The following is a 27,660-nucleotide window of genomic DNA, read 5'->3' as shown; positions in this document are numbered from 1 at the left end:
TTTATGTTTAATAGACGTGTAATTTAGCTGTTTTGTGTTGGTTCGAAAATCGTCAATTGCAAGATACAAATCTCGTTCGGCATTTTGCATAATGTGTGTCCTGAATAGTATATTTGTTGTATGACTTGGTTGGCTGTATGTTTTTTATTCAATATCCTTTTAAAGTTGAGCTATATCACTAATCTTTTTATTTCCCTTCTTTTACATGTACGCTTCCGGAGCAAAATGGTCCCACCTTTGCATAGTTTCTTGCCGTCGCTAGACATGGAATCCGCGTCTTCTTTTCAGCCAACTCCTTCGCTCCCTTGAGATGCATCCGAACAGAAAGAGAAGTGAAGCAAGGGGAAATATAGAACCCGCATCCGCTTCTTCACTCACTTCTTTCCCTCTGAATAGAAGAAGGAGCATACTGTTGCATTTTAGATTATCCTATGATTGACTAACTATTTTGCTTTCTCATGTGTGATTATGTGTTTGATTTTTAAGATTATTGGCCTTAGAATACCTACGTTAGAGGGGGATAATTGATATAATTTTTATGAGTTATTTTTCAATTCCAAATGAGTCTAATTTGATTTAGGAGCAATCTAAATGGAATTTGAAATCAGTCCTTTAAAACCAGTTTCATTTCTTTCACGTGAGAATATTTAGTCTCTGGCCAAGTTAAAACCTTTGGATTTTGGTTCAATTGGCAAACACTTTTGGAATAATTCTTGCTGTCTATTTTGAAATAAGTAAAAGAGTAGTTACAATAACTTTCTTTTTCAAGTTCTAAAGAAATGACTATTAAGGCTTCGCTGTTTTCGGAAAAAAGAGTCTTTCAACTTTAAGTTTGTTAATCTAATTTTCTTAAACAGAAAATTGTTGTGTTAATTATAAGTCATTTCTTTCTTAATTCATCTTGAGGTTAATAAGTGTTTTCCAAATTAACTATTCATCTATTTGAGGCCTTAAGACAAATATTTAGTTTTAATTTGATTCACCTAAGTTTGGCAGGTTAATCGTATTTAACGGATCTTAAAGGATGCTTAACACCTTTCCTTTAGGATAACTAGAACCCTTACCTAGAATCATATAAGTTACATGGACCTTTAAACAGAGTTAATTTGACATTATTTTAGGTGTCCTAATTCACCTTAAAAAATAATTAGGTGGCAACTCTTTTGCACAATTAATTGGGAATCACCAATATGTTGTACACTATTTGACCCGGTTAAAATGGGGTATAATACCGAGCTTGCAAATCTACATTCAAGATGATTCATACTTTTTCCAAATTTCCCCTATATCATCTACTTTTTCCAAATTTCAAAACAACTCTCAAACATCATTAAGAACATCAACAATACCTTATCCAAGAGATCAAATTCAAACTAGAACCCAAATCCATCCAAAACTTCCTTCCAAATTCAATCCATAACCAAAACTTCAGCACACCTTAAGACCTTTTCTCCATAATTCTTTTCACTTATAAGACTTGTTTCACATTCAAATCAACTCAACATAAGAAATAAGATAAAGAACATACCTTATAGATTGAAGATCTTCAATTCACACAATTTACTTCAAACGTTATTCACCACAACTTCAACTAGAAGCAAGAACAATCAGCTTCTATGATCTAATTAAGGATTCTAGGGCTTGATCTTCTCTTGAAATAGTTTAGGATGTTTATGGATTGATTAGAGATGGTTGAGAGAGCTTAGAGAGGTGCTAGGGATCTGATTTTGGTGTATTATGAGCTCCAAGTCATGGCCCCTTTATTTATAACAAAAGAGAAAATTTTCACTGCTTCAATTCCACGGTCACTTTCACGGACCGTGAAAATTTTCACTAGCCATGAAAGTGGCCGTGAAATCAGTCTAGTGGATCCTCCTCATTGTCACCTTTTCACGATCCGTGAAAATGTCCCTGTTTCTCAAATTTGCGTTCTGCCAGTTGCATTGGAAAGAAAACTCTCTGAACTTGAATTTACATAGGTTATGCATTCCATAACTCCTCATATTCTAAGAGATATACCTCTTTCAAATTGGACCAAAAATCTTGTCCAAAATTCTGCCAAGTTTTTCCCAAAGTTTCGACAACTTAATTTCTTGATTCGCTTGATCTCAAATCCTGACACAACTTACTGAACATTAACTTAAACACTCATAACTATAAGATAGGCATGTATAATCTCATATAACCTTGAAGATAACTCTGGTGTCCACGACTAGGACACCTAGCATCCGAGGAATGTCAACGTACAAACTACGAGGTGTAACAATCGTCATCGGATACCTCTGCATTCGGTATATCATCGCTATCACTCGATGATGTTTCTATATGATTTCGATAATCATCACCATCTAGTAAAGGCCTTTTCCTACCAAAAAAAAAAAGGTAACATATTTTAAATACCAACATCAAAATATATATGGATTATTTAATATCAAGGTAATGAACCTACTGAAATTGATCAATATTGTCGGGGTTTGGAGAAAGATCAATTGCACTGAAATCAACATTTGGTACCACTGGCAAGTTTTGTGAATAATTTTCACTACAGAGGGATTTCAAGTATTGTAAATACTAAACATCAAAACACTTATATTACTTAATTAATAAAAAGTATACCTACTGATAATAATGAACTGCACCGAATTGAGAGGATTGCTCATTATTACTCATATCAAGTGTATAACCTCTAAAAAGATACAAAAAAAAAAAAACATTACTATTACCATACATATAATAAAATAAACATGTGCTACTACACAAAATAATAATTAAAAAATGGATATTTACCAATTTTCACCGTAATTTTGATTAAATTGCTGGCTTAGAGTTTCCAGCGACACTTGACCACTCAAAATATATCCATAAGAACTCAAGTCCGTATAAGTGTTACCATGAGTAGGTTGGACCTGAGGGACTTCCTCACGGGTCCTGGCCAAGACTTCACTACGATAATGAGGTATCTTTTCAACATTTATTTCAAGAATATTGAGGGTGATTAACCCCCTATATTCTTTCGGCGCCCTCAAATATTCCCTCAACGACTCATCATCAATGCTATTCCGCTCCCTATAAAGCACTAAACCTTGCGGTGCCATGGATATTGGATATCTGCCTATTACAGATAATCCATACTCACGATTGCCTTTCATTTTTTTGTGTATGACATTGAGTAATGTTTCAGTTATCTAAATACTAAGTAGGCGTTTGGCCATAGAAATCAAATATTTTTCACTTTATTTGGAATTTTTGAAGTTGGAGTTGTGTTTGTTTATAGTTTTTTTTAAAAAAAATTGTCATTTTGAATGTAGTGAAAGTGAAAAAAGTGGTGAAAAAAGTGAAAACATGATTTTTGATTTTTTCCAAATTTCAAATACAAGTTTGGATTTTTCATGGACAAACGTGTCCTAAAATAATCAAAAAATGTAATTTTCGAAACCTAAAGTAAGTGATCATTGGCTTGTCTTTCAAAAGATAAAATTCAAACAAATAAAATTTAATCCATATGTATTTTGGATTTGAGAAACAGTCCCACTAAATTCCCAGAACACCATGGTTAACCACATGGTTTTGTGATGTCATTGGTCTTGATCGATTCACGACTCTCCTCAAAACTATAATTGTTACATTGTACTTTCTTCTATATCCAAAATAATTTATAATAATTGTTAATTTTCACTGTTCTCAAATCATAAATTTGTATCGAACAGGATATACGGTCAACAAAAGATTTGAGCAAAATTTCAGTTAAACTGTAATAGAAGTATGTATGCTAAAAGTCAAAAAGATTCATCGAAAGAAATTACCACGTCAATACCTCCTTCTTTTTAAGTTTTGTTTTACTATATGCTTTTTGTCCTTATAATTGTGCATATTGTGAATTGTGTTTAATTGACGATTATATTGTTAGTGAACGATGAAGATAAATCTCTTAACATGGTCAATATAAAATTACAATATTTTGTGAAAGACCTCATGAATAACCTTCCATAAAGCCAACAATTTTTTATTGATCGTCAGACAATTATCAAGTAGAGCAATTTAGATAAAAAAAAAAAGCAAAATAAAAAAGCAAAATACTTAAATGGAGGCATAATTTAGTGTGAGATTTTCAATCTTTGTGGAAGATCTTAATCGCCTAATTATTGATATCTGAATTTTCACCTTATTGGTGAGGATTTGATTTGTAATATAAAAATAAAGAAAATATTACATGTCAACACACTAAAATTAAAAATAAAAATAAAAAAAGAAGAAGAAGATAAGATGTAAATTAAACCATAGAATCAAGAATTAATTGCTTGTAGTTTTAGTTTGCTAAAAATATTAGGGAGCCTAAATAAGTACAGAAATTAGGTGGAGCTAATGCGAAATGACATATTTTTTTTGTTTCTCAAGTTGAAATTAGCTTTACCCAAAACACACGTTGAGATTACTTCAAATCAATACTTTTATCTTTAAGATTCCTCCAAAATAAAAAAAATTCTTCAAATCGATATTTTCATCTTTATACCATAAAACCACTCTCCTATAGCTCTATTTAAAAGTTATAACCTTAGACTTCTCTTTCAGCAAAAGTTCATCCATTTATTTAGTATCTACAATTAAAGATTAAATTCATTTACATCAAAGAATTATGATGTTCTGCACCTTCTTTCCAATTTTACAGTAAATTTTAGACAAATGCTCATTTTTTGTTAAGAAGTTAGGTTTGCTTCTACTTTCGAATCATTTAGTTTCAAGATTGATCAAAATTCTCCTCCACTAAATGGCATCTTCTCACCTTCTACAAGTTGCTTAAGTAACAACACGTTGGTATATGCTCAAAATATATCATTTTCATTATACTTTAAATTAATAATATGTAGTTACTATTTTTTGATGAAGAATGTGTTACTAATGTAATTAAAATATATTTATTATTGAAAATAGGGGAACTTGCGATTATACCAGAAAAGATTCATCAAATATTGACACCAAAAAAAAAAAAAAAAAAACTACAACTATTGCTCTCCATAAGAAAAAATGTTAAATGTGAAGTATTTCAAAAATAACTGGACACAGCAAATGCATTCTTTTATTTACCTGTTATTAAAAATATTTTAAAAAGTTTGAGGGTCTCCACATACGAACTATTGTAAGTTTCGATCGGTATTTTTTTAAATATTATGTTCATGCTCATGATTGGTAGTGTGAGGTTTGTTTTCATTTCTGATTAGATGGTAGTGAATTAAACAAAAAATTCACGAGTTCGCGAAACGCGGAGAGATTCACTAATTTAATTAATGTGTAAAAGAGAACCAGCGTCTATATTTGTTGCAAGAATAATATATAATGTCACCTGTATTTATAATCCTCGTCTTAAGAAATGATATACTTTAGAGACTGCATGTTTATATCTGTCCTCGTCTGTAATAACCATTACATACTCTATTTTAATCTTAATGCATTTCCTTTTTGCAGCAAATATAGAAGAAAATATAATGTCATACAACATGTTTGTATAAACCCCCAAAACAAAAAAACTGCACAAAAATTAAAACAATAAAAATCTGTATTAGAAACATTAAAAAAAACATTTATGATTATATTTCTTCTTCATTAATAAAAGTCGAATCAAATATTTAATATTGAACAATGAACATCCATAAACTGACTTTTTTAAATATGTATGATATTATTTGGGTCATTCTCAGGATTGTGGAGTTTATATCGAAAAGACCAATTTGTTTCTGTATATGAGCAAGATTCGAGAATGAAGTATGTGAAGCCCCTTATTTCTTCCCGAGTGGGGCACACATCTTCATTTATGTGTCTCGTAGACTTCAAAATTATCACTTCTCATGCATATCATCATAAGCCCTTGTCAAGTGCCATAACTCGTCCATAAAGAAAAGAAGGAAAGAACTACACAAGTCTAATGAATCTTGGACCATTTTTATAATAACTACCTCATCTGTTTTGCCACTCAAGGGCCATGGAAAAATGTAACAGGGAAATTATCACTTTTAGTCCTCCAAGTATCGGTAAATTCTAATTTCGGTCCTTATAATTTTCAATTGACCACATTTAACCTTAAATTAATTAATATATACTTCTGATCCCTCTGTTTATAAATTTTCATAGATTAAATAAACTATTAAGTGCTAAACCATTCGATTACTGATGTGTTATGTTACCTTTTTCACTGTTACTCCATATTTGTGTCGGGTGTGTGTGAACAAAGTTTCACATCGGTATTTGAAAAGAAAAGTAAGCTACTTATAATGTGCTTGATATTCTTAATGGTGTGAGACCTTTTAGGGAAATCCATGCAGGCTTGGCCTAAAACAAATAATATCACACCATGTTATAAGAGTATTTTCAATTTTTTTAGCTCAACAACTGGTATCACCCTCAGCGGTTCGATGAAATGAGTATGGAGATGCAATGGGGCCTAACTTAGTGCTTTTTGCCGTCTTATAAGCCGGTTTGCTATCTTTACCCATAGCTTTAAAGATGCATACACAAAAAAAGAAATTAGTGGCTAGAAATACTCAATTGATGTGTGTGACACATAATTAGTCTCCAAGTTAGGCCATGAATAGTGATAGGTTATGTGGAACTTAATTCGAAGGAGTTGCTGAGTGTGTGTGAGCGAATATTACATGAATATAAGAGGTGTGGGGTGTGGGGTGATGTGCCGTGAATTTTAGCACATTTTATGCCTTTGTAACTAGACATGTTGCTTGATTTTAAGTGTTTTTACATTGTTTCTTATGTTATTTTTGTGTTTTATAGGGTTGATTAACTAAGGATCGGAAATGAGAAGTAATGCTGAAAAAACGGACAAATTGGAGCTAAGCGACGCTCCGTAACTCATGTTACGGACCGTAACAGGGCCTGAATTTCCAGAAAGTTTTCATTGAAACCATCAGTGTTACGGTGGAGTGTTACGGTCCGTAACATGTCACCGTAACATGAGCTAAATTTCCAGAGAGTTTCAATAAAATCTTCAGTGTTACGGTTTAGTGTTACGGTCCGTAACTCATGTTACGGTCCGTAACCCTTCACCGTAACATCATCCAAAATTCCAGAGAGTTGCCAAGTAATTGTCACCACTTACGCTTCAGAAGGAAGGACCGTAACACAGGGTACGGTCCGTCGCATGGTGGCCGTAACGTCAAAGTGGTCAAATGACGAAATGAAGAACGGACCGTAACCTGAGTTACGGTCCGTAACAATGCGGCGTAAGGGCATTTTTGTCCAGAAACTTGGCGCGATTTTTGGCTCTATAAATACATAATGTAGGGTTTTAATTCATCATTCAGATTTTATTTTAGAGGCATAAATCCTAGGTTGTTAATCTTGAAGTGGTTGGAGCATTTAAGGCAACAACTTCACTCTCATTCCATCTTGTATTAGTATTGTAAGTGTATTATGTTAATCTTTAAGCTTTTTCTGTCAAGAAACATTATGAGTAGCTAATTTCAATTCTAAGGTTGTGAATCCCATGATGGGTATTATGTGAATGGGTTTCTATTTATGATATATGCATAATGGTTGTTGTTATTTATTCTATCTTTGAGTTGTAACGTTGGGTAATGATTGCAAGCATTAGCCGAAGCCATTATATTGACTTTTCTTAGGAAAGAGAGTCAATATTGGTAAGATTGAATAACAATGACTCGAGGCGTTAACCCTCGTTTAATAGACTAACTTAGGAATAAGAATAAGTCTAAATTGGCATTATTGGTCGCTCTTCGATTGTAACTCTTTTATATTCGGAAGAATCATAAAGAGGAAATACTGCTTAACTGTTGGGAAACATTAAGATGTCTTTAAGAGACCAAGTGCATATTCATAGAACAACCATTAGAAGTATATCACCTTGAAACCTGAAGCATAATATCTAATCAAATTGGGGAACACAACCTTAGTCTCTCTCTCTCACATTAATTACATTTTAAGTCAAAGTATTAAATTACATTATTCAAAAATCAATTCAAACTATCCGGAATAGGATTAAAGCATTTAAAGACCGGTATCGCATACGATTAGTACTCTTTTCTCTCCATATTCCTTGTGGGATTCGACCCCAACCTTGTTGGGTTACTATATTTGACAACGTCCGTTTTACGCCATTAATAGGCGTAATTTGAGCGTATCAGGGGGGGGGGGGGTGTTAAGGACGTGACTTCTAAAAACTCTACAGGAATAATTTGTTTTCATATTCCACTTAATATTTGACCTATTTCATCATAATCTGCTTATTTATTTAAATTTAAATTTCATTTATATGCACAAGCATAAATTTTTATATTTTTTCAAATCATTATATCAATTACAGTAATGAACGAGCGATTCTCTTAAAACATTAATGCAAAAACGTGGTACTACTTAAAATTAAAACACAAAAACTCGTATTAGCTTTGGTTTGTACCAGCAGCATTAAAAAGCCCATTTAATTGATTAGATTTTTATCTCCATAAATAAAAGTCGAGTCAAATTTAATCATGAAAACTGACTTTTCTAAATATGTATTATTTGGGTCATTCTCAGGATTGTGGGGTTTATATTGAAAAGGCCCTTTTGGTTCTGTATATGAACAAGATACAAGGATAAAGTAATAAATATGATCCATTTGTGTGTCTCGCAGACCTCAACAATTTTCAATTCTCGTGCATATCATGATGAGCAATAGCTTATCAAGTGCCATAAGCCCATAACTCGTCCATACAAAAATAAAAAAAGAGAGAAAAAACTTCGCTAAAGTCTATTGAAAACTCAGCGTGATAATTAAATGGGACTTAAATGCTAGTAAATATACAACTAGATTACCTCATCTATTTTGCCACGCAAAGCCCTTGAAAATAGTTAACAAAGGGAAATTATCAGTTTTAGTACTTCAAGTATCGATAAATTTTTATTTTGGTCTTTATAGTTTTCTATTAAGCACATTTGGCCTTTAATTGATTGATATAATACACTTTTGATCCCTCTAATTATAAATTTCACAAATGGAACAAATTATTAAGTGCCAAACCATTCAATTATCGATGTACTATTTTCTTATTTTGTTATTCTTTTACTATAGATGTGTGAGAACAAATGTTTTAAGTATGTAGCTAAAAAGAAAAGTAAGCTAGTTATTAAGTATGGGATATTCTTGGGCCGTTTGATTCACGGACAAAGTTATACTTAAATTATAGTCCTGAGATGATAATCCCAAGACTAATTCATCCCACCTCTCAGGTGGGATAAAATGCCACTAAGTTTGTGGTATAAATTTATTATGAGATTAATTATTCTTTCAACCAAATAAAATTCAAATTTAATCACAAATTTAATGTTGAGACATCCCACCTATCCCATTAACCAAATGACCCTTAATTGTGTGAGCCCTTTTAATTTGGGCAAACCGTGCAGGTTTGACTTAAGGTGAACGATATCACACCATGTTAAGAGTATCTTTTGATTGTCTTAGCCCAACAATTGATATCAAAACCAATGGTTCAATGAGACAAGCATGAAGATAGCGAAGTGATGGCATGGGGCCCGACTTAGTGCCTTTATCAGTCTATGGGCCGATGCGCTATCTTCACCCGCAACTTTAAAGACGTGTTCACAAAAGAAAAAGAAAAAAAACAGTGGGCTTGATGGCTATAAATATTCAATTGATGTGTAAGACACATAATTAATCTCCAAATTAGCCAGCGAAAGATAATGAGTCATGTGAAACTTATTTAAAAGCGAGATTGTTGGGTGTGTGTGTGAATAAATCGCACTGAATAAACTACTTATAAGGTATCAGATACTCTTAATAGTGTGAAATCTTTCGAGAAAAAAAATCATGAGAACTTCGTCCAAAGCGTATAATATTACTATCACATATTTTCTCTTTATAAAAGGATAAAAATGCACATTTTAGTTAATTAAAGTTTAGATATGTTTAGCCAAATATTATAAGGATCAAAATCATTTTTTTTTTTTTTTTTTGATAATGGAAGCACCAAAAGTGAAATTATTCCGAAAGAAAAAGAAAAAGAAACAGGGTTTAAAAGGAAAAATGGAAAGAAAAAAATATCTATATGAAACGGCTTTTTATGTAATCGTGTGGTCTTTGGCTGAAATCTCTCTCTCTCTATCTCTAGATTATCTCCTCACTTCCATTGGCTTATCCTCCTCGCTTCTTGAGCGCTCCCTAATTTCTCTATTAAATTCTGCCTCTAATAATCGCAGCTTTGATTCCTTCACTCGCTGCGATTATGTTTATATATCTGCTGCATCTTTGTGTTTCTAGACGAACGAGTTTTTGTCGTGGTTGGTTTGATTTCTCTTAATTCATCTCTCTACACTGTTACCGATGCTTTTGAATACACATGGCTTCTGCTACTTCAATGTCAGGTAATTTCATTTCATTCTGCCAAAATGGCATGTTAATCAATAGATACAAATTAGTGGCGCTCAGGCTATTTAAGTTATGTAAGTCTGTTAAGCTGAATGATTTGTATTGCAAGGAAAAATTAGAGGTTTTCTATTTACTAAAATTACACGTGGAAAACAGTGGAGCTATGTTTATGAATTTTATTTCATTGTGCGTGAATGGCGTGTTAATCAATTGATACATACACCTTAATTGCGAATTTGAGGTTTTATGTAACTGGAGGTTAACTAAATTTTTACTAAAATTAATCGTGGAGCTAACGTGAATGATGTGTGAACCTTTCATTTTATTTCAATGTGCAAAAATGGTGTGTTAATCAATCGATACATGCACTTTAATTGCGAATTCGTCGCACTCAGGATATTTAAATTATGTAAGTCTATCCATTTGTTTTCATTCAACTGTTAAATGATTTGTATTGCAAAGCAAATTGGAGATTTTATGTATACTAAAATTACTCGTGGCGAACAGTGGAGCTAACATGAATGATGCGTGGATCGTTTATTTTATTTTTTCATTTATGCAGTTTCTATCGAGGGTATGAGTATATGTAAGTCTACTCCATTCGTTTCATTCCACTACTAAATAAGTTGTATAAAGCAAATGGAGGTTTTCTGTAACTGGAGGTTCACTAAATCTACTAAAATTACTTTTGGCAGACAGTGGAGCTAACGTGAATGATGAGTGAACCGTTTATTTTATTTTTTCAACTGTGCAGTTTCTATCGAATGTGTGAATATATGTAATTCTTGGAAAGGAGATGTGAGTGGAAGACTTGACTGCAGTGTGCTATCTTGTGCCTCGAAGGCGCCAAGGGCCTTGACTGGGTCCCTTGCCAGCACAACTCATCCTTCTCAGTGTTCCTCTACTCCTTGCGGGCGATATGGAAGAAGAGATCGTCTCCGCCGATGTGTAAGTTTACTCACCTCTCAACTTACACTACGAAATTAATCGCATTTAGTGAAAATAAATTTGAGTCCACACAACTTTGTGTTAGTTAAGCTTTTAGGTTCAGAGGCTTTGCTGCCTTGCACTTTACTAGAACTTGTCGGTCATTCACGTTTTTCCTGTGAAGTAACTTGTTCGTGATGGTCTCTTTTATTTTTTGCTTGTGTTTATGGTTAGATTATTAGTCTTTACTAGAGGAATGTGAAGGAAATTTGGTGGTCACTGCAGCAGATTGCATTCATTTATCAGTGAATAATCTTTGTGCAATAATTTGGTTCTTTATATTGCGTAACGTGATCTATGGAACATGTGGAGGAATCGGAGATTCCAATTCAAAACTTTTGAGGCATTAAATACAGTTACACAAGATTTATATAAACTCACTTGAATGCCTTTGATACCCGTTGTGGGACGTTTCTATATAGCTGCACATCTTTGCACATGTGACTCAATTCTGGGTTCACGTGTGAACATGTGGAGGAATCTGAGATACCAATTCAAAGCTTTAAGGCAATGGATGGAGTTGCACAAGATTTATATAAACTCACTTGAATGCCTTTGATACCCAATGTGGGACGTTTTTATATAGCTCAACATTTTTCCACATGTGACTCAATTCTGGCATCACATGTAGACTTGAATTTGGACTTACTAATGTAAGATGAACTTGGTTGAGTTCGAGATCGCATGAAAGATTTTGAGCATCTAATTCGAAGCCTTAAGCCAATGAGTTGAGTAGTTCAAAATCTTTAGACACCTTTGGATGTCTTCAAATTCCCGGTGTGGACATTTTTTTATAACTCAGTAGAATAGTTTATAGTCTCATTAGAATATATATAGATTACGTATAGAAATCGGTAAAAGTTTATGCCGACACCCGTTGAATCAAATTTGTGATAGATTTTGGATTATGCACTCATTTGTTTTTAGTGCAGCCACTTTTTTTTTTTTTTTTTTTCCGTTTAAACGTAGAGGCTTGATGAATGAGGTAAAAGGTGGTAAAGTTTGTCGTGATAAGAAAAAATAAAAAGTTGTCATGATGTCCCACTAAAAAGTAAAAAGAATTAGTATCTTGAAAATTTCCTTTGTTGGTTATAAAATTTAGTGGACGTTAATAGAGTGGTTTGGACCCTAACCAAATTGGAATTGAGGTGTAATTGATTGATTTATAAGAATTTCAAAGTTTACTGAACATACAACATCTGGTCTTCTTCAATACTTACGCCTAACATAGCCTAGTGCTAAATGTTATAGACATTCATAAAGTAATGTGTTAGAAAAATAAAGAGGAGTATACTGTGGCAAATACATAGACAGGCCTTTGATTTTTGGACCCTATCAAGTCTCCCAAAATCCTGTTCTCCAGAGGTGAGTCAAGGACTCAACGGGAATGAGTTTAAGCTTGACCCAAATAGACATGTATATTTTTTGTGAGCATGCGTAATTATATGTGTATATTCTGAGAAGTTACGCATAAAGGATTATAGTTAATTTTCTTGAGAAGCAATTATTATATGCATCACAATCTGTTACCTTACTAGCTTTTACCTGTGGCAGAGATGTTATACTTCTGATATGGATGCTCGCTACCCTGTTGAAGCTCTGCGAGGATTCCCTGGCTCAATGCTTCTACTATCTGCTTCTAGCAAAAGGAAATTGTGTTGCTCTTTATCATTTTCTTCAGAGTCATATGTAGAGACATCTCCTGAGAGTTTGTGGGAGGTTTGTGCTCCTCTAGCTATAGATCATCTCTGATTCCTGGCATCATCGACAAAGCTTGGCTAAATCTACTCTCTGTCATGATGGAAAGAACATGAATTGTGATTAACAGTTGCTTTTTTGGAAATTGGGAAGCACTAAGCACTACGATTTACCAGTTGTAAATAAACAAAATTTCTCTGAAAGGAAAGAAAATGGGAAAGTTTAAACTGCCAGATGTTCTAACTAGAAGTAGAAAGCCCGAGCAACTTTCAGAACGTCTAATTGCATTATAATGATTGTTCTTTTCCCACGGATAAAACTTTCATTTCTTTCGATGTTGAATCTAAAGCATGTGCTGTCTTTAATGTGCATGTCTTTATGGTCATTTGCTAATCAAGTGTATGCTCCGTTAGTGTCTTGCTAATATCAGTTATCTGTCTCGCAGGATCTTAAACCTACTATTTCATATCTCTCTTGCAAGGAATTGGAGTTGGTTCGCAAGGCTTTGAATGTAAGTATATTCCCATATCATCAACACTCAACATAATTGATCTTCACTTCGGCTTTGAATTCCTTCCTCCACTTTTCATCCTTGGCAAGATAACCATCTGTTAACAAATACTTGGCATGCCATAATATCCATCTAATTCACTATATTGAAAAAAAAGAGTCTTATATACTGACCATTATTACAGCTTGCTTTTGAGGCACACGATGGTCAAAAGCGTCGTAGTGGAGAGCCCTTTATTATTCACCCAGTTGCAGTTGCACAGATCCTTGGACAGCTTGTAAGTTGTATGGAACTATTGCACTTTCCTGGCTAGGGAGGGGTCAACTGACTTTGATTTTTTTTTTTTTTTTGAGGAATTGGATTGGGAGTCAGTTGCTGCTGGGTTATTACATGATACTGTAGAAGACACAGATGTAGTTACTTTTGAGAGAATAGAGAAGGAATTTGGTGCAACAGTTCGCCGTATTGTTGAAGGGGAGACTAAGGTAGTTCCTCAGAAGATATAGTTATCATAGAATCTTCTTCTCTCCATTTTTTTTTTTTGGATTGATTTGTTTGTGTAGGTAAAAATTTAAAACAATTTTGTTGATTTGATTCGAATGGGATTGATGTGTTAGGTATCCAAGCTGGGAAAGATTAAGTGCAAGGATGAAATCCATGTACAGGATGTCAAAGCTGATGACCTTAGGCAGATGTTTCTTTCCATGACGGAGGAGGTAATGCCTCTAATTACTTGCACGGATTTTGTTACTTTCTTCACAATCCCTTATCTAAAGTATTTCTGTTTCAGGTCCGTGTTATAATTGTCAAATTAGCTGATAGATTACATAACATGCGCACTCTCTCACATATGCCTCCACATAAGCAGGTACGTAAATTTTAATTTATTTTTGTGGCTGTTTCCATCAAATCTCTAACAATCTTGCTGTTCTATGTCCCCCCCCAGTCTGGAATCGCAACAGAGACGCTGCAGGTTTTTGCTCCTTTGGCGAAACTGCTTGGAATATACCAAATCAAGGTTTCTCTTTAGCTTCTTCAAGACTCTAAAGTGCTTTGACATGCCTAGATATGTCCCTAATTGATTTTTTCATTTTTTCTTCCCTTCCCCCCAGTGACTGGTTGTGTGGCCTTCAGAACAGTATAGTTGTTAGTGTTTATGGAAGATCTCATTTTCTTAATCCTTTTCCTGGATTTGCTTAATGCCTTAATGATAATAATAGTCATACATTTTATTAGTGACATGTGATTATGATCTGCAAAGAGACATGATGCAGCTAGTAGCCTCACTTTATCTATTTTTGTCATCTAATAGCCTGCTTTATCTTAGATAGAATGTGTTTTTCTTTTGCCTGGTGAGAGAGTTTTGGGGCTGGGTGAGGTACTTTCTTTGGAAGTTAAATAGGCTTTGAAATTTTGGGTATAGACTCGCGCTTGTTTCATTATGTACGGTTTCTTTTCCTCTAACTTATGATTTTATATCGCTTCCTTTGATGAACTTTTGACTTCTCATCATGCAGTCAGAGCTTGAAAACTTAGCATTTATGTATACAAATGCTCAAGACTATGCCAGGGTGCAGCGAAGAATTGCAGAACTTTATAAAGATCATGAAAAGGAACTCGACGAGGTACCTATCTGTCACCCTTCTGAAGTTTAATTATTATAGTTACTCAGAAAATCTGTCGTCCTACCATCCACGCTACGACATGCAACTTTTACTTATAAGCTGAGAATACTATCTGTTATCACTGTGGTGTTTCTGGCAACTCTTGTGTAGTCATCAGTTCATCTCCTTCTAATTATGTGGTTTCTTTCCTTAGGCCAAAAGAATATTGATGAAAAAAATAGAGGAAGACCAATTCCTAGACCTTGTGACGGTGAAGACGGAAATTCAATCAATATGCAAGGAACCTTACAGGTGCACATATGCCTATTTCCTGCTACTAATTTCATATTTAGTTTGGTGTTTATTGCCATCCCTGGCATTCTTACAGTTTTCTTTTTCTTTCTATAATCTCTTTATTTGATAGTACTTCTTTACTCGTGGGTTGTCACATCCTCAAAGGAAAGAGTGAAATTCTACCTATGCTTAATGCCTACCTAATAAGTTGCTCTACCGTCTGATAAAAAATATTTGCTCTATCATCCGGTTCACTGGTTGTGGACCCACAAGTCTTTGTCTCCAATTTCTTTCCAAATCTAATGACGCCAAGTATGGCATGTTTCTGCAATATTTTTCAGATCATAGTGAACTTTTTCAATTTCTTGAATCCTTTTCTGTGTTTAAAGTTTCTATAGTAGAATTGCGTAGCTCTGTCCAGGTCATTTCAAATTTAGGCATGGGCTTTGGTTTCTAGTGCGCATTTTCCAAAGCAGAGCTATTGAAGAAGTGTCCGGTTCTTCTGGTTCTAAATTTTATTTTTGTAATTCATACTAGAAATGTGTCCCCGTTAGTAACATTCGTATACATAAACATATTATTGTCGCGCAAATACATAGTCGGCCTCCTAAACTCGATAAAAAATTTCGCTGGGCACTGTAAGGCTTGTACCTATTGGCACCCGCTCTCAAGACAAATTGTGCCTATTAAACCACTCATTACTAGCTAGTAACAAAAACACAATGTGACCCACAAGGGTGGCTTAGTTAGTTGAGCATAGGGCTTTTATAATGAAGGTCTCAGGTTCGAAACCCCTTGCCTATGACAGCAGGGGATTTGCCTTTTGGGTCGAGCTCGTCGCACGGGGCTTGCCTAGTGCGGGTTATCTCTCCTGTGTGGTTTGCGAGCTATTGCACAGGAGCTGGGTTACCCTGTGCGCACCCGAAGGGGTAAAAAAAAAAAAAAGCACGTGTGAACTGCTGCACGCAAATTGACTTGGCAACACTAATGAAGCAAAAAAAGTTGGCTTTTGAGTCTGAAAAAAGGGTTTTAAGCAAAAAAGAAAAAGTAACCCCAATGTTCCCTTCTCAATTGCATTTTCCAGGAACTCCCCTGCTGCCCACCGTGGTCGCTCGTAGTGACAGTCAGTTCTCTGAGACTGACTTCTTTAGCTCCTGTTGAAAACCATTTCTCCTTTCCTGAGTGATTGAGATGAGCTCGAAAAATAAATGAAGAGGTCTTAAACAGCCGAGTCCATCAGTTCATGAGGTGTAACAGAAGCAAACTTTTTGGAGTTGGAGAGGAGAGAGGCAAGACAATGGAGAGAAAAGGGCGAACAGATTCCCCCAGTTTCTACTTTCAGATGGCCCAACAAACCCCCCCCCCCCCCCCCCCCCCCCCCCCCAAAAAAAAAAAAACCCGAATTCGTTTTCCCTTTTCCAGCTTCCCAACCGCGGTCATAGCCCCCAACACACAGCGTCCACCACCCGTTGTAGACCCACCGTATTTTTATATGGTCTCTTATTCAAATTTGAGAAAGCTTATATGGAAAAGTCGAGGTCTGATTCAAATTTGAGAAATGAAAGCTTGGGAAAATTCAAGAACCGTGGCCACTTGTTCTCTGCCATGAATCTTCTAAACTAAGCTGGATAATTCCGGGAAAAAGTTTAGGAAAAGTTAAAGAAAGAAAAAGCAAAGTTTTGTGCTTTCGGTGTAAGATAGCAGACTTTCACATGACCTAAGAAGAATCTCTTTTGGATGTGGTGGCGGAGTGGTGGCAGGAGAGAGCCTAGGGTGGATGTGGTGGTGGGGAGAGAAGGAGAAAGAAATTATGCTGTTCACGCGCTTTATTTGTAGTGAGATTTAAGCTCTGTGTCATCTGTCATGTCATCGAGTTGTCGGAATAGACACAATTTAGTTCGAATTCAGGTGTACAATAGGGACAAGCCTCGGTTGAGGTGCCTAAGTGAAAATTTCTGACAAGTTCAGGGAGCCTTTTATGTATTCTGCCTCATTGTTGTGATGTTGAATATTTGCCTAATCAGCTTTGTTGATTTTTATCTGCAGCATCTATAAAGCAATACTCAAATCTAAGAGCTCAATAAACGAAGTAAACCAAATTGCACAGGTCTTCTTTTGTTAGAAGCTTGATAAATTTGATAGAAAATGTTGCTTTATGTCTAATGTTATGTGTTGACTTGATATGTTTGGATTTACAGCTTCGAATTATCATAAAACCAAAACCTTGTGTTGGAGTTAGGCCCCTTTGCAGTGCACAGCAGGTAACATATTATGACGCAGTTACAGCTTTCTTTTGAAGTTGAATACTTTGTTTGGTTTCACAAAACTTCTAAGGTTGTTTCTTTTTTATTGGTAAAACTTCTAAGGTTGTCTATGACATATATTATTCAAAGTTCAAGGGGCTTACAATTTGGAAAACTTGTGTACAACTGACCATACAACTTGTATTTCCCAAAATTAAGAGAAAAGGGGGGTAATGTTGGTATACTATTTTGTTCGTGGAAATAGGGCATTCATTGGATATGTTACCTTGTGATCATGCATTTGGTTTGTAATAAGATTGCATAGTAATGTATTGTAATTCATATACGTTGGTACCCAAGTGTTATTACTTCGGACATTGAGCAGAAACAGTTGCTGCGCAATGCACCAAATTCATATAATTTTCTTAATTAATACCTAAATTTGCAACTCTTTCTGTAAGATGTCTTAACGTATTTTTCCTCTATAGATATGCTATCATGTGCTTGGACTAGTACATGGAATTTGGACACCTATCCCTCGTGCTGTAAGTGTTGGATAATTTATCTGCATCCCTTTTGTTTGTCATATGCTAATGGACTTCTATCGCTCTATCTGTAACATTTTGCAACAGATGAAAGACTACATTGCCACCCCAAAGCCTAATGGCTATCAAAGTCTTCACACGACAGTGATTCCATTTCTGTATGAGAGCATGTTTCGTTTGGAAGTTCAGGTACACTTATGGCACCCCCAGAACTAATGAATAATAAAGAAATCAGTTAGTCCATCTATACCAATATGCATGACCTACCTATTTTGAAATGTACCAAAATGTTTGACACCATTCTATTTCTACACAATTTCAATAATTCAAACACATTGAACTCTTCAAATTTTAAACTTTCCTTTGATGTTTCTCTATCAAACTAACTTTTCAGCCATTATTTCAATATTTATTTTACTATGAGTGGGGAATATGTATATCCTGGTGATGTATTTCTAAAAAAATGAAAATAAGATGTTGAACTGTCTTTGACATTTTTCAACATCTTTGACATTTTACTTTCTGATATTAAGAATTTGCCGCTGGTTTATTGACAAGTCAGCATTTATTTGTTTCTGATTATTTTCTAGCAACCTGATTATACTTGCGTAATGTTTGGCAGATAAGAACTGAAGAGATGGACCTCATAGCCGAGAGAGGCATTGCTGCACATTACAGTGGGAAAGGTTTTGTAAATGGTTTAGTTGGTCATGTTATAACCAATGGTAGAAGTTCACGAGGGAAAATAGTCTGCCTTAACAATGCTAATATTGCTCTCAGGGTATAAAGTATATTGCTTTTGCTTAACTGTCTATTGCCTTAATAGCTGTGTGGGCTTCTATTATAGGGAAAAGTTTCTTTTCTGGTGTAGATTGGCTGGCTGAATGCAATCAGGGAGTGGCAAGAAGAGTTTGTTGGAAACATGAGTTCTAGGGAATTTGTGGACACTATTACCAGAGATCTGTTGGGCAGTCGTGTCTTTGTCTTTACACCCGGAGGAGAGGTAAATTCTGGTTTTTCTACTCAATTTGTTCCCTTTTTTGAGTCCTGTTACATCATCACTATACCTTTTTGCTATTTGCAGATAAAACATCTCCCAAAGGGGGCTACTGTCATTGATTACGCGTATATGATACACACTGAAATTGGCAATAAAATGGTGGCTGCAAAGGTTTCAATCTTGTTACTATAGTGTTTTCACAGTATCAGCTTGATACTGTTTTCAATAAATTCTCACCTTATCAAAAAAATTAAAAAATCTTGTTACTATAGGTTTAAATGCTTCATAAATCTGGATGTGATTGCAGCATCTTCTGTTTGCAGGTGAACGGTAATCTTGTCAATCCAGTGCATGTACTTGCAAACGCAGAAGTTGTAGAGATTATCACCTACAGTGTAAGTTGCTCTGAACTCCCTACCTTCTTTAGCCTATGTTCTCTATCTTTTTCCTCTTCCTTTTATGGGCAGCCTGGGGCTTGTTACATACACCTACAGTGTAAGTTGCTCTGAATTCCCTACCTTCTTTAGCCTATGTTCTCTATCTTTTTCCTCTTCCTTTTATGGGCAGCCTGGGGCTTGTTACATTTTTCATTGTTTTTGTCTTGCTGAGACATTAAATCATGTCTTATGTGTTGTAATTCTGAAAATTATAGATTTGTCTTCCTGAGATATTAAATAATGTTTTATGTGTTGTAGTTCTGAAAATCATAGATATCAACTAAACCTTAAGAGTTTAAGCTATTATGAATGAAAGGAAAAGCAAATTCTTGTGATGCTTATAATCACAACCTTGTGCAGATAAAGGTCAGCTGTATTTAATATGTAGGCATGCATCTTTTTTGGTTTCCTCTGTCTTCTTAATTTTTCAGTTCTTGGACCTCCCCTTTTATGCTAATGGCATATAAACTGGTCATTCTTTAATAATGTATGATTGGCAAGGGAGGGATAGTCTAGTAGCACAAGCCTCCACCTCCAATCAAAAGATAGGGAGTCTGAGTCACCAAGGGAGTGAGGTGGAAGTGGGCTCCTGGGCAGGGGTTTTTTCAGCTCTCTTTTTTTTTGGGCGGGGGGGGGGTTGAGGTGAGGTGGGATTTACCAAATTTTAAAATAATTCTGTGATATTCATTTTATTAATGCATGTAATATACCAAATGGATTGTAAATATTACCATCAAACACTTGTTTCCAACAAGGCATAGCTTATCTTTTAGTCTGAAACTGATTTGTTGTAGCTAGCCTTAAGTTGTTGGATTTTTGTGCCATCGAGTTGTTTTAAATTAAAAAATGGTTATTGCGCTTCTATCATTTAATCAGTGCATGTATTATACCAAATGGATAGTAAATATTACCATCAAACACTTATTTTCAACACAAGTCATAGCTTATCTCTTACTCTGAAACTGATTTTTTGTGGCTAACCTCAAGTTGTTGGATTTTTGTGCCATCGAGCTGTTATAAATTTAAACAACTGATTACCTATCAAAAAATAAAATTAAAAGATGGGAGTGTGGATCAATATACAGGTGTAGGTTGCCATCATTTGTTTCTTCCTGTAAGCTCTGTAAAATGCTAAAATTTACTCGATGGACTCAAGTAATTAGTTCCTCATGCTGGTAATCTACAAGCATCTGGTTATTTTTCTTTGTTCAGGGTCTCTCCAGCAAGTCTGCTTTCGAGAGACATAAACAGTGGCTTCAACATGCAAAAACTCGTAGTGCCCGGCACAAGATTATGAAAGTAGGTGTTCTGGCTCTCCTGCAGAGTTAGAATGGAAATTTATTATGTACTGCTACTACAATGACAAGTTAACTAATGTGGCTCATTTTTTGTTTAGTTTTTGAGAGAGCAAGCTGCACTATCAGCATCTGAAATAACCGTGGATTCAGTAAAGGAATTTGCTTCTGAGTCTGAAGGAGACAGCACAGTGGAGGAATTAGCAGATTACTCTAAGGGAACCAAACATTCATGGGAGAAAATCCTCAAGAATGTTATGGAGATATCATCTGCAAAGATGAACAGTGGTATTTTCCAACTCCGCAGCGCTAGTATTCAAATGCCCAAGGTAAACGGGAAACATAATAAGTGCATGCAGCATATGAGTTTGAAGGCCACAGGGGAGACATTGTCACAAGGAAATGGTGTTGGAGAAATGATACTTGCTAACATACCAAGGTACAGGGAAACTTTGCCGGGGTTGGACGGCTGGCTGGCTAGCAAAGTCGCAACTTGGCATAACCTCGAAGGGCACTCTGTTCAGTGGTTTTGTGTTGTCAGCATAGATCGAAAAGGTAATGTTTGGGAGAGGCTAATTAGTGCATATGGGCATCAAACTGGATAAGGCATCACTGGTCATCTATATTTGATACATTTGCGAACTTTGCTATGTATTGGGGGGTTCTATCGTAGTCATTTGAAAAATTATTACCACTAGCACTGCAAGTATTTGTCTTTTACTTTTGCTTTAGGCATTTGGTAGCCTAAACCTACTTGCCCAACAAATCTCTCGGACAAGGTAGGCACACTAAAGGGGGTTTTTGGGGGAAGGGTGAACATCTCCCAACCAAAAGGTTCTAACATTCCCGGGGCTCGAATCCGAGGCTTTTAGTTAAGGCTGGAAAGATCTTACCTACTACACCACATCCCTTGTGAGAGAGAGGTTTGTCTGAATTACGTGTTTAGTTTGACTACCTTGAAGGAGCAAGTATTTTCAAGTTCAAAAGAATGACGTGTTTAAAAGTTTGAATGGAGGTGTGTGAGTGTGTGTCGGGGTTTCGAGGTGGTAAATTTACCTTTTAGTTGTGAATTACAGCTTAGCTGCTGAATTTTCTTTTTCTTTTTGATGTATTTTGTATCGTTCCAACTACCTCAATTCCAGTTTGTTAACCTCATATATTCATTCACACGTGAACAGTATCTATGACCTGGTATTCCTTGAGTAATAGAAATTTAATATCTGGCCAATTTCTTTCATGGTTTATTACTTGTCATGGCTGAAATTTCAACCATGATAATTCATTAGGTATGATGGCGGATATTACTTCAGCATTGGCAGCTGTAGGCGTCACGATATGTTCTTGTACGGTGAGTTGGAACATTTATGACATCATTTTTCGTTTAAGGTTAAACTCCTGAGCTATGCATATTGATAATCAATATTTTAATATGGTCTGGGTGGACTGTGAAGCTGTCAGCAGTTGACATCTGAACCTAGCTTGTGTTTATGCAAATTTTCCCTATTTGTTTTAAATTTAATAGCTGAATCTTGATTCAGCAGGAACTAGACATCTTTATTAGCTAGCTTAATTAGGCAGTTTGTGTTGAAATAGGTGACACTGTTAGCTCTTTGATTTTTTTACTACTTCAGCAGAAGCTAACAAGTGAACTGTTTTGAATGAGGATATTGCAAGCTTAAGTTAGTCAATCAGATCTAATACCTGCATTCCGATGCAGTGAGAGATCATAGCTTTTTTTGATATGCTGATAGAGAAAGTAAGAAGAAGATGAATGTCATACCTGGAGTGATTGAAAACATGTTAGGAGGGAAGGAAATGGGTAGGATAGTACTCGGATATCCGAAGTTTAAAAGAACAGTGTTTTGAGCATTCATTGTGAAAATGGTGGGGGAGAAAAGCAAACTCGTGCTCAACTGTTACGAGGAGAGGACTAAAACAATTCTCATCTTTTTTTATGCTGTGCAGCCTATCTAATAAATTCCATTCTTCTTTTCGGAAATTACCTTTTGAATATTTATCCGAAAAAATGTGCAGAGCTCTAAGCAATTAAATTGTGATATTCTCCTTCTGTTTCAATTATGTGAAACTTTTCAATTGTGAGGTGATCGGATAGTTACTTCAAAATACTGCAGGCAGAAACAGATAGAGGGAAGGGAATGGGTGTCACGCTATTTCATATTGAAGCCAACCTAGAGAGCTTGGTATGTCTTCTGAACATTCTTCAATAAACATTTCTTTCTATTTATGTGCTATGTTATGAATTCTCAGCTCCCGCAGGTTGGTGCATGTTCAAGGATCGACACGATCCTAGGTGTTTTGGGATGGTCCACGGGCTGCAGCTGGTCAGAGAACAAACAGTTTCTAGAATGCTAGTTTAGTGTGTCCTGGTGGAGTACTTGCCCAGCTGTTGAAAGCTTGGGGAAGAAAGTTTTGTCCAGTGAAACCTGAATTTTTTTTCTCATTTCTGATTTATCTTCTAGTTGGCATCAATTGTTTTTTCCCTTTCTCCAATCCTCTTGACAACTATAGAAGCAAACAATATTAGGTATGGTGTCAGGCGACTGTATATAAAGGCAGAGTAGCGACCAGTTATACTTGTAAAGGAATTTTCAACTATACGAACTCCAACAAATGTTACATTCTATACAAAATGTATTAATGATCCTCGATCTTTCTTTTTTCTCGCATGTATTTGTAATGTGGTATAGATTTGACGCAATCTCACCGATCTCATCTCCTCCGCGCCCCGACCCCTCCCCCCCAACCCTACCCACAATAATAAAAAAAACTCCAGAAAATGTGAGAGTGCACGCCTTGCCGTTGGCTATGTGTGTGTATGTTAGGTTTGCATCAATTGTCACGACGAAGCTGTGAGTACAGTATAAAATTTGGATCTATTTGTGCCTTCAAATAACAACTAATACACGCTTAAATATACACTTGCCCAACAAAATCAATTTTAAAGCCCACAGTACTTACGTAAGCCGATGAGTCTCTGTAACATCAGACTTTCTCTGACTTTATATCTTGCACAGTGGCAAAAATATTGAAGCTATCATTACCAGGAATCGAACGGATTCTCTATGCAGCAAAAGTCTTGAGGAATAAGTTATCACCTAAAGAGCTGAAGCAACAAATGTGCTCTTTATTTTGAACTAGGTCATGGTCGAAGATGACAATGAACTATTTCTACTACTGTCAATAATGAGTTCTTTCTAGTGCTTACAAAGTCCATACAGCATCATTCAGTACCATAGGCACACCAATTGGCAACTCAGGTTCTATGCCTGTGTGGACCAGGTGATCTCCTTGGAGAAATCTTTTACTCCATATAGCCAAACTTCATAATGTGTACCCCATTTCGCTTTCTTTTACGTGTCCATCATTTTTCTCCACTCGGAGGCAGCATGTGCCCGTGCACCATCCCTTTTCGGCTCAAACTATTATACATTTATTTATTTATTTATTTATATTTAGTCTGACACATATTATCTAGTGAATGCAGTAGTATATTGCACTCACTGATCTAAAATCTTGAATCCGCTTATGCCGGAAGGAAGAATGCATTTAAGCACATACCAGATTAGCACTAGTAGTGCTCCCACAAGCACTCTCCTCTTTCTGGTGATTGCAGCTACATCATCCAGGTACATGAGCTTCATCTGGTACCTGCCAATAAAATTTGCAGCTGAATCATCTTTGCCATCATAGCTCTGTTGGCAACTTGTTGTGGCGACATCATTCTGTGTGCTTTTCAAATTGCAGTTTTCTACACTACATGGTTCATCTTCAATTTTCGTTCCTTCTTCCTCTTCATTCACCTCATCTTTGAGTTCCAACAGAAGTCCCTGGTTTGAGTCGGCTGCCCAAAGTTTATCGCTGTTAGATTGCTCAGAGGAGTTTCTTGCTCCTTCCAAGATGTCATCTTCAACTTCCTGTGCAGCATCATCTTTGTCTAGGCCATTGTCGTGGTCATCTTCTCCTGCTTCTTCATTAACAAAAACACTCTCTTTGACTTCATTTTCCTTCAAATCATTTCCCTGAAAATGGGGTTCAAAGCTTTGTTTCTCAACCAACTGTTCTGTTTCTAGGCTCTGCTCTCCACCAGCCGAAGGTTCCATTGCATTTGTTTCTTTGATCACTAGAATCACTTCAGCAGGAAGCTCATCATCTATTGAGGCATTTCTGATTCAGAGGCTGCCAAATTTTGCGTGTCCATACTGTGAGTTCTGCAGTGGCTGTTTTCTGATGTTGCCACCTCATAGCAAGAATTTGCTTGATCATCCTCCTTGGCACACTCTTCTTCATCACCTAATTGCATTTGTAGGTCGCATTTCTTGGCAAATTGATGAGTCTTAGTCTGAGTTTCTGCATCAACACATTGTTCTTCAAAATACATACTCTGCATATGGTCTTTATCCTCGTCTTCATCAGCTGCCTTCATTAATTCAATAGTTTTAATGGTTTGATCTCCTTGTTCAAAGGCAGAGTTCAGTGGTTCATGCTCATTACAAGTGCTGGTTTCTTGTAAATAACCATCATCAGGGTGGTTGATAGTTTCTTGATCACCTGGGACTTGTTTTTCTTGTTCTTGAATTAGACCCTCGTCAAGATTATCTGTCTCAATCATACCAGTATTTTGCAGCTCATTTGATTCTCCTTCATCATTATGATTCTTCTCAAACAAAACTTTTCTTTCATTATGTGCTAGTACTTCAGTTCTCTCATTTCCTTGGATCACCTCAATTCTCACTTCAGAAACCTCATCCAGTTCCTGATCAGGATCAGCGAGCAATGAAATCTTGGTCTCCGATAACTCCAATTCTTTCTCGTGCACGGGCAATTTATCGAAAGATGGAGAATTTTCTTCTTCTTTTGGATGATCAGAAGCTATAGTATTGAGGGTGTCCCGTTTTACATGAAGCTTAGGCTTCTCATCCTGGACCAAATTACTAGCATTATCAGATTTCACTACCTAGTAATTCAAGTTGTCATGCATTTTCTCAATTCTTGAACCATGTTAAAATGCTCTCTTTTTGTTTTTTGTTGGGAAAGAAACAAATGAGATACCTGGATCAAGCATGGAGTGGAGAACAAGGAGGTGGAATCATTGCCATTGACACACAACTTGTCAATCCCATTGCTGAAATTTGAAATCAATTGACATTCCATTAGCTGGAAATAAAGCAACACACCCTCAATCTCTCACAATCAATGAATCAAAGCCACTTTATTATGAGCAGGATATATTGGAAGTAAATGACTTATAAGCTATACCAATTAGTTGGAATTACGGTTTAGCTTTTGTTGTTACACTTTCATTAGGTATAGGTTTGTCGAAAGTTTCAAATTCAATAGAGGCAAAAAACACCGGTAATTTCTTCTCATCTGCCTAAATATTAGTGGGCAAAGTTAACCGATACTTATTATGTAGAAGATACCACGAAGCCGATGGAATAATCGAGATACGAGTGAGCTTACCCAAATACCACCACCGTCATTAAAAAAAAGTTTGTGGGGAGTTTCTTAGTCTAATTAGAAATTTGTATTATTCAAGAGTGTGGGTCAGTGGTCAATGAAGTGGATTGAGAACTATGAGATCGAAGGTTTATATTTTGATGTCTTACTATCTGTCCAAGCTTTGGTGGAAAAGTTATCTTTGATATCGTAACGGTAGGAGGTAAGTACCCGTGAAATTAGTTGAGGTGCGCGCAAGGTGATCCGAACACCATGATTATAAAAAAAAAAGTAGAAACTTGTATTACTAACCTCGAAGGTTGCTGCTGTGCAATACATGGAAAAGAATCAGGAAGAAGAAAATGAAGCCCTTTACTTGATTCATCTTCAATTTTCTCATTCTCCTCTTTCTTTGTAATCTTCTTAGTGAATTTTCTACCCTTTCTTGCAATCAAGAATGCAGACCCCATAGCAGCAGCTGTTATTAATGCTCCACCTAACAAAATAACACAACCTCACTGTCATTTTTACTTGAGTTTATTTTCATTGTCAACTTATGGATTCTCTACGTTGTGTGATTTTTTCTTGGACTTGGAGTGCTCTTCCATCATAATTTATCTCACAAAACTGCAACTACTGCTGTTGCTCCAGAGTTCTTGGGGTGGAAATTAAAGAAGAATGGGTTGTTTGGTGAGTTTCTCAAAAAGGATGCATTTTTCTTCTTGGGATTATCAATGCTACGACAGTGATGTTTGTATGACTTTGGAATGAGATTTTGGACGTATTTGTTACTGAAGAAAAATATTTTTTAAAAGGAAAATAAGTGATTATTACTTATTTTTTAATGTTTAGTAAGTAAGTAAAAAAATATATAATTTCAAAAATATTTATATTGTAATCTAGGAAAATATTATAAAGATGAAGTTCCGGGCCAGGGTGGTTAACGGGCGTCAGGGTGATGAGAATGAGACAATGAGCTTGAAATGTAATCTATAAAATTTGTTTTTTCCTACTTAATTCATGAATTTTTTTTATTTTTAAGGAACTTATTTTTCTAAAGAAAATATTTTTCAAAATGCCTTAACAAACCAAACATCAGAAAATTAGAAAATATTTGGTGGAGTTTTGATCCTCTGGGCTTTGGCGGTTGAAGCGGAATTATTACATTAGCCTTACACGAGTATAGGTGTATATAGGTCTGG

At 35.7% G+C, this 27,660-nt stretch overlaps 2 protein-coding genes across 3 annotated transcripts; one reads left to right on the top strand and one right to left on the bottom strand.

Moving 5' to 3' along the window:
• Window positions 1–10,081: 10,081 nt before the first annotated feature.
• LOC132608838 (putative GTP diphosphokinase RSH1, chloroplastic) lies at window positions 10,082–23,663 on the top strand. The gene is made up of 24 exons (XM_060322598.1): window positions 10,082–10,383; window positions 11,142–11,335; window positions 12,929–13,093; window positions 13,518–13,583; window positions 13,768–13,860; window positions 13,937–14,068; window positions 14,201–14,299; window positions 14,374–14,451; window positions 14,530–14,601; window positions 15,101–15,208; window positions 15,402–15,499; window positions 17,528–17,588; window positions 17,680–17,742; window positions 18,213–18,269; window positions 18,357–18,458; window positions 18,892–19,050; window positions 19,141–19,272; window positions 19,354–19,440; window positions 19,593–19,664; window positions 20,919–21,005; window positions 21,103–21,556; window positions 22,288–22,349; window positions 23,134–23,202; window positions 23,279–23,663. Exons 1-24 carry the CDS (start codon window positions 10,359–10,361, stop codon window positions 23,372–23,374), a joined length of 2,631 nt encoding a protein of 876 aa, XP_060178581.1. The 5' UTR covers window positions 10,082–10,358; the 3' UTR covers window positions 23,375–23,663.
• Window positions 23,664–24,340: 677 nt separating this feature from the next.
• LOC132608839 (uncharacterized) lies at window positions 24,341–27,269 on the bottom strand. Of its 2 annotated transcripts, none has more exons than XM_060322599.1 (3): window positions 26,771–27,269; window positions 26,072–26,144; window positions 24,341–25,940 (listed from the first exon to the last, which is right to left on the bottom strand). In XM_060322599.1, the coding sequence occupies exons 1-3, from the start codon at window positions 26,926–26,928 to the stop codon at window positions 25,173–25,175; spliced, it is 999 nt and encodes a 332-aa protein (XP_060178582.1). In that variant the 5' UTR covers window positions 26,929–27,269; the 3' UTR covers window positions 24,341–25,172. The 2 variants fall into 2 exon arrangements, with proteins under 2 accessions (XP_060178582.1, XP_060178583.1); XM_060322600.1 differs by having other exon boundaries at window positions 26,072–26,176; window positions 26,771–26,930.
• Window positions 27,270–27,660: the final 391 nt, after the last annotated feature.

Source organism: Lycium barbarum, chromosome 9 (assembly GCF_019175385.1).
Source record: "Lycium barbarum isolate Lr01 chromosome 9, ASM1917538v2, whole genome shotgun sequence".
Taxonomy (NCBI): domain Eukaryota; kingdom Viridiplantae; phylum Streptophyta; class Magnoliopsida; order Solanales; family Solanaceae; genus Lycium; species Lycium barbarum.
Note: the sequence above shows the minus strand (reverse complement) of the source record. Positions and strands in the feature narration are given on the sequence as shown.

Coding starts and splice junctions, on each gene's coding strand:
- LOC132608838 (XM_060322598.1), top strand. CDS start 10,359: ATGGCTTCTGCTACTTCAATGTCAG. Junction 14,602..15,100: donor TTGGAATATACCAAATCAAG/GTTTCTCTTTAG, acceptor CTCATCATGCAG/TCAGAGCTTGAAAACTTAGC. Junction 22,350..23,133: donor TCACGATATGTTCTTGTACG/GTGAGTTGGAAC, acceptor AAAATACTGCAG/GCAGAAACAGATAGAGGGAA.
- LOC132608839 (XM_060322599.1), bottom strand. CDS start 26,928: ATGGGGTCTGCATTCTTGATTGCAAGAAAGGGTAGAAAATTCACTAAG. Junction 26,145..26,770: donor GCACAGCAGCAACCTTCGAG/GTTAGTAATACA, acceptor TTCAAATTTCAG/CAATGGGATTGACAAGTTGT. Junction 25,941..26,071: donor CCACTCCATGCTTGATCCAG/GTATCTCATTTG, acceptor AATTTGGTCCAG/GATGAGAAGCCTAAGCTTCA.